Raw genomic sequence first — 5,385 nt, forward strand, 5'->3', positions numbered from 1 at the left:
GGCACCGTCGGGGAGCCTCGCGAGGAAGGGCGTGGTGACGCCCCCATGCTCGCTAGGCTGCCGCCGCTCGATTCGGCCTTCATGCTGTTGCGCGAATTCTTGGGATGTATTTTTTGAAGTGATCTGCGGCTTCCGCTGAGCAGCTGCTGGCTTCCTTCCTCGTGGCCGAAGCGATTGAAAAGAAATGAGAAGGGAGACCCCGACGGTCGCCGGTGGCTTTCCCTTCCTTCCTCGTCGTCCAGGCCCTCGTGGTCCTCACCAATGCCATCCTCACTGCCAATGCTTTCCATTTCAGGACTTTCATTAAAACGGACAGCGTTTACGATGGACCGCGTCTCTTCGTCCTCCTCCCACACATATTGGTCATAGCCATCGTCCCCTACATGCTGCGAAGGTGGAGGCGGGGACCCCTGTGGCTGCTGCGACGATGACGATCTCCAAAACATGCCGCTTTGGCAGGACAATAATAATAATGTTGTCACGCCTCTTCGAATGACCAACGTCGTCACTCGCTGCAGCCTGTGGGTTGCATGTGGTAGTGGTGGGCGAGGAGCGAGGGACCCAGAGGGATCGTGAGGTGCATAGCCAATATAGTTGCCATTATCACACGATCGTGACAAGAACACATGTCAACCGTGTCCAACTCCCCGCGGCATTTATACTGGATTGCGGAATACCATCACAAATAAACACTTTGAATTTGAGGACTGATCGCCTCTCCCGTGGTGCTTCAACCGCGTGATGGGTGTTGGTATGGCATCACCACTTGGCAACCGACGAGAAAAATGGCGAGAATTCAGTAACGCACACTTGGTCCCCTCCTTCCGAATCGACGAAAATAGTTGGTGAACCAGTAATGGTTTGAACGTGCTGTGTTGTCCAGAGGTTTGAATCCGTGGTCAAAGGCATTAAAAGCTGGGGTCTTTGGGCAAGTTGAATTTGAGGCTAGGACAGGCTTTGACATGACTTTCAACGTCCACTCCTTTGCTTTAGGCGGGGTACCCTTCAAAAGCTTTCAATACACGCGCAACTTCTTTCTGCTTCGTGTTCTCCTAAAATGTATTTCGCGGTTCTTATCCACGTACATGACCGGGTTTACCTACCAGGCGGCGGCTTCTCCTGACAATCAATTTCAAGTTCTTTATCATACGCTCCGCTTCATCTCACGTTCCGATCCACCCGCACGGAACCAGGTCAACACGGGTTTCTGTGTCTCTAGTCATATGATGTCAAGCCGGCATCTTTTTGTTTCTGCTCTTAGAAAGTGAAGCGTGGAGCCCTTGTCCATATAAACCAGGTTTTCTTGATGATCTTTCCTTTTAGCTGTTCTCTCATTCCTACCCACGCATACCTTCTGCACAATTATCCCTTCAAAGCCACATCATAAGAGGGCTCCCACGACCTCAGCCTACCAGACTAAATTCCGATACTTTTTACGGGATGAACCGTGCCCTCACAACCGTAGCACCGGTGCATGCGTGCAATTAGGGCAACAACTTTCGAACCTGGCTTTGTTTACTGCTTGATTGTTCCATTCAGAAGCAAGTGTGAATTGGGTACGGGCTAGATGCGTGATACCTTACCAGAAGCTTCTGCAAGCTCCAAGGCCGCTGAATCTAACAAAATGATCGGCACATGGGAATCACAGACTATCACCCTATCCCTTGCGCAAGCGTAACGAATTAAATGTTTAACGAAGAGACAAAAGTTATTTCTTCTGGACGGTATGTTATGAATGTTTGCATTACATGTAAAGCCACTCATCTCATGCCCCTGCTTTTACTTTTCGTTTAACTTCCCCCTCCAAGGGGCATCGTAAATATACGGCATCGGGCGGATGCTCTTTTTCGCCCTCCTCATAGGTGTAAGAAGCGGCTATTGCCATGAGGGAGCCGTCAAAATTGTAGGAGAGGGCCGCGATGCTAGTCTTGTAGGGACCCAAGTGCGCCAGCCTTTTTTTGTTTTGTCCATCCCAGGTATAGACCATGGCGTCGCATCCCCCCGTGGCGAACGTGCCGTGCGTGGGATGGAAGGCGACGGCGTTGACAGGGTAGACGAGGTCATCTTGCCGGTGGCACTTGAACGCGTACCTCTGAGCCTGCACCTCGGTTGAAAGATCGAAGTACTCGACCGCCACGCGGCCTTCGACCGAGGCCAGCACGTATCCTGTGAGGCCCGACGGGGGGTGAGAGAGCATGCTGCCCATGAGCGACGGGACTGCTCGCAGCCTCGAGTGGATTGGAGCTAGCATACGGTCACATAGGAGGCGTTTCGGAGGAGAGGAGCTTACCGCTGTGGTCCGGGGCGATACGAATGCAACGAGTCTGATGCTTTAGGGAGGACTCGCGACGGTCGTCCGGCGCGCTAAGTTTTCTGGGTGTTTAAAAAGGTAGAGCATGCGTGAGGCGCGCGAGTGCTGTTGAAGGCCCCCGAATCCCGCAGGTGGCGACACGCACCAAGAAGAGACCCGCTCAATGCTCAGGCACCCACATGATCATGGCCACGGACACTCTTGTGCCCCGATCCCCGCGCTCTGCCCTCTACCCTCACCTGACGTCGTAGATGAGTACGGACCGATCCGAGGTCCCCACCACTAGCCGCTGGCCTGACACCGCCAGCGTGAACACCTTCTCCGACGGCGGCAGACTCTGCGCCCTTCCTTGGCTGCGCGGGTCCCTGCGTACGTGGTGGATGGGTGTCAGAAAGGAGCGGGAGAGCGTGCGTGCGCTTTGTCCGAGGGAGACTCCGTGGCAACGGCTGAGGGTACGACTCCACTGGCCATCTCCGTCCTACTTCCAAGTCCTTCTTTCGTTTCTCTTATCCATTTCCTTCCCGCCTCTCACCAAATGTGCACATTGCCATCCCATCCGCCGGTTACCAAAGCCCCCAGCTCCCTCGAGAATTCCATGCAGCTCACTTCCCCGGCATGGCTGCCGATATTCAGGCCAGGGTCCTCTGGCTGGTTCAAATAAATCCTACGGCACAATTCGTATGACGGCAAATTAATTCAAAGGATACCGGTATGCGCGTACTCTGAATAGATAAAGATTGGGGATAGACAAGATAGAACGGGCTTGGCCTCGATCTCCGAGCCTCCTCCCACTCTTGCGAAGTCACGGAACTTACTTGCGAACAGCCCTGTCCAGTCCGCCCGAAAATCCTGTGTGATCGTCCTGCACTGTGCAATCCAGGACGGCAGCATGATTCTGCCAGATGCCCTTGGCTACATTTGATGATGTATCGTACAAACGTGCGGTCTTGTCCCAGGACGAGACCAACAACAGGTTGGAGCTGCTGGGGGAAAATGCGAGCGAGGAAATGCCATCTTGCGGAGGGTTGTCAAGTAGTCGCTCACTGCCCGGTTCCATGGCGCAAGATATTAGACGGCTGATAAGAAACGCCGGGGATCAGCGCAATAGATTACCGGACTGGGGCGGCAGAGCCGTCCGGCACTCCCTGTGCAGGAAGCTACTAGCAGTAGGGAGGGGAAGTAGGGAGGCCGTCGGCCGGAATGATGTGGATAATTATACACATTAATCGACCATGTCGGCAGTTTTGTTGTACAATCTGACAAAGGTGGCATTTAGGCAGGCAAATCCGTGACCCCGTGAGCCAGAGCGCCTCATGGCTGTGGCAGGCCTCGCCTCGACCAAGTCGAAGGGAAGGAGGGGGCTCTGACGGCTAGTCATCGCCAGCCGAAAAGCCTCAGGAGCTTCGGGAACGGGGGCTTTGAGCACACGGGTCCACGCTCGCAGGATGGTACGGCTGTGTTTATCTCCCAACAATTCATCTAGCGCATTCTGCAATGTGGCGGGGTGTCAAATGTGGGATGGATGGCCGCAAGGCCCTCCCTCTCTCGGGTGGGCCCAGGTGCTAACTGCGACGCCATACTTTTCCTCACAACAGGGCCTACGCCGGGGAATCTGGCAGCCTATTAGATCAGCCGGTAGAGGAGTGAGGAGGCACGCTGAGAATTCCCTGTCCCAGGCAAGGTCCCGGCTCAAATATGTCTGCGACGTTGCCTCGACGGATCGTGAAGGTGAGATTGAGGGTCGACAAGGAGGGCCGCTTAAACCTCTGGCGTCTCATTTACCTAATTCTCGACGCAAATGCCAAACGCCTCTGTACATTTAGGAAACTCAAAGACTGATTTCTGAGCCAGGTACGATAAGGGGCAGTTTCCCGCTTTCTGAGGTTGCCTTCAATAACCTTATTTTCTCATGATTATCCACACGATTTTTGCTGCCAGTGCCTGGAATCAGCGCGACACCCTACGAAGACAATTTCCGCTATTTCAACGTCGTGATCGAGGGCCCTGAATCATCTCCCTATCAGCGTAAGTAGGGTCCGATGCATTGTGCATCGGATAGGGTAAAGAGCAGTAAAGAGTTCTGTCTGTATCTCGGAGTCTTCTCGAAGAGCTCTGATCACTTGGGTCCCGCCTTTCCCTCTCGCCGTTATAGAGGGCATTTTCAAGTTAGAGCTATTTCTCCCCGCGGACTACCCGATGGCTCCCCCCAAGGTGCGCTTCCTGACCAAGATGTATCATCCGAACATCGACAAACTCGGCCGCATCTGCCTCGACATCCTCAAGGACAAGTGGTCCCCCGCCCTGCAGATCCGCACCGTTCTCCTTTCTATCCAGGCTCTTCTGGTAAGTAGTGGACGGCAGGTAGAAGGAGATGGCCGTCAGGACCTTACAGGGCTCGTCCACCTCCCGCCCCCCAGTCCTGCCCCAACCCGGAGGACCCCCTCAACAACCAGGTGGCGGAGCTCTGGAAGGCGGACGAGGACCGGGCCATCGCCAACGCGAAGGAGTGGACTCGTCTGTACGCGACCAAGTGACAAGCTTGTCGCTGAGAAATGGGCGGCGCAACAGCGAGAGGGTGAAGGTGGTGGAGACGAGCGGCGGGGGCAGTGGGGCTGTTTGGACAGGCAGGGGAGGCGGACACGAGCACTATGATACATAGCCGTGAATGTGACATAGCGACAAGATGACGGACCGTCTAGTGCCAGTGGTGGGTTGTGAAACAGCGACGCGTTGGGGGGCTGCTAGGGTCTACCTAGGTGCGGACTCGGAACTGCCCCGGAAGTTTTCATGCCTACTCACACGACTAGGAAAGGAAGAACAATGTGCTTTATGTGACACGAAGAAATGGCGCGGATCAGGACGAGCTAGAGCTCAGCAGGCTTCTCATCCACAAGCCAAGCTCGCTTTGCCTTCGTCTGGATTTCATGTACTCTACAATGCACATGCGGGTAGTCTCTCCTTATCGACATGAGACGGTTCCTCGCGGTCTTCCCGCCCTAACGACAGGCAGTGGGCATGCAGCCTCGTTATCATGTTGCCCTACTCCCCTCCCTCCCCCGGCGCCTGGCCGCCTT

General features: G+C 54.8%; 3 protein-coding genes across 3 annotated transcripts in view; 2 read left to right on the top strand and 1 right to left on the bottom strand.

Moving 5' to 3' along the window:
• The window catches only part of SF3B4 (splicing factor 3B subunit 4), a gene marked incomplete at both ends in the record, with an annotated part of 1,588 nt that extends 1,449 nt beyond the window's left edge, over positions 1-139 (top strand). The window contains one exon of the mRNA XM_005853576.1: positions 120-139. Within this exon, the coding sequence (XP_005853638.1) occupies positions 120-139 (20 nt within the window). The remainder of the gene's footprint in view (positions 1-119) is intronic.
• A 1,548-nt stretch (positions 140-1,687) lies between these two features.
• BUB3 (cell cycle arrest protein BUB3) lies at positions 1,688-3,470 on the bottom strand. The gene is made up of 5 exons (XM_005853579.1): positions 3,127-3,470; positions 2,844-2,975; positions 2,551-2,676; positions 2,291-2,373; positions 1,688-2,166 (listed from the first exon to the last, which is right to left on the bottom strand). The coding sequence occupies exons 1-5, from the start codon at positions 3,366-3,368 to the stop codon at positions 1,766-1,768; spliced, it is 984 nt and encodes a 327-aa protein (XP_005853641.1). The 5' UTR covers positions 3,369-3,470; the 3' UTR covers positions 1,688-1,765.
• A 429-nt stretch (positions 3,471-3,899) lies between these two features.
• Positions 3,900-5,174, top strand: UBE2N (ubiquitin-conjugating enzyme E2 N). The gene is made up of 5 exons (XM_005853577.1): positions 3,900-4,039; positions 4,135-4,162; positions 4,250-4,336; positions 4,464-4,654; positions 4,729-5,174. The coding sequence occupies exons 1-5, from the start codon at positions 4,007-4,009 to the stop codon at positions 4,843-4,845; spliced, it is 456 nt and encodes a 151-aa protein (XP_005853639.1). The 5' UTR covers positions 3,900-4,006; the 3' UTR covers positions 4,846-5,174.
• The last annotated feature ends 211 nt before the right edge of the window (positions 5,175-5,385 follow it).

This window comes from Nannochloropsis gaditana (assembly GCF_000240725.1).
Source record: "Nannochloropsis gaditana CCMP526 unplaced genomic scaffold scaffold819, whole genome shotgun sequence".
NCBI classification, from domain to species: Eukaryota; class Eustigmatophyceae; order Eustigmatales; family Monodopsidaceae; genus Microchloropsis; species Microchloropsis gaditana.

Coding starts and splice junctions, on each gene's coding strand:
- BUB3 (XM_005853579.1), bottom strand. CDS start 3,368: ATGGAACCGGGCAGTGAGCGACTACTTGACAACCCTCCGCAAGATGGC. Junction 2,677..2,843: donor GATGGCAATGTGCACATTTG/GTGAGAGGCGGG, acceptor CCACGTACGCAG/GGACCCGCGCAGCCAAGGAA. Junction 2,167..2,290: donor TATCGCCCCGGACCACAGCG/GTAAGCTCCTCT, acceptor CGGGCCTCACAG/GATACGTGCTGGCCTCGGTC.
- UBE2N (XM_005853577.1), top strand. CDS start 4,007: ATGTCTGCGACGTTGCCTCGACGGATCGTGAAG. Junction 4,337..4,463: donor TGAATCATCTCCCTATCAGC/GTAAGTAGGGTC, acceptor TCGCCGTTATAG/AGGGCATTTTCAAGTTAGAG. Junction 4,655..4,728: donor TTTCTATCCAGGCTCTTCTG/GTAAGTAGTGGA, acceptor CCCGCCCCCCAG/TCCTGCCCCAACCCGGAGGA.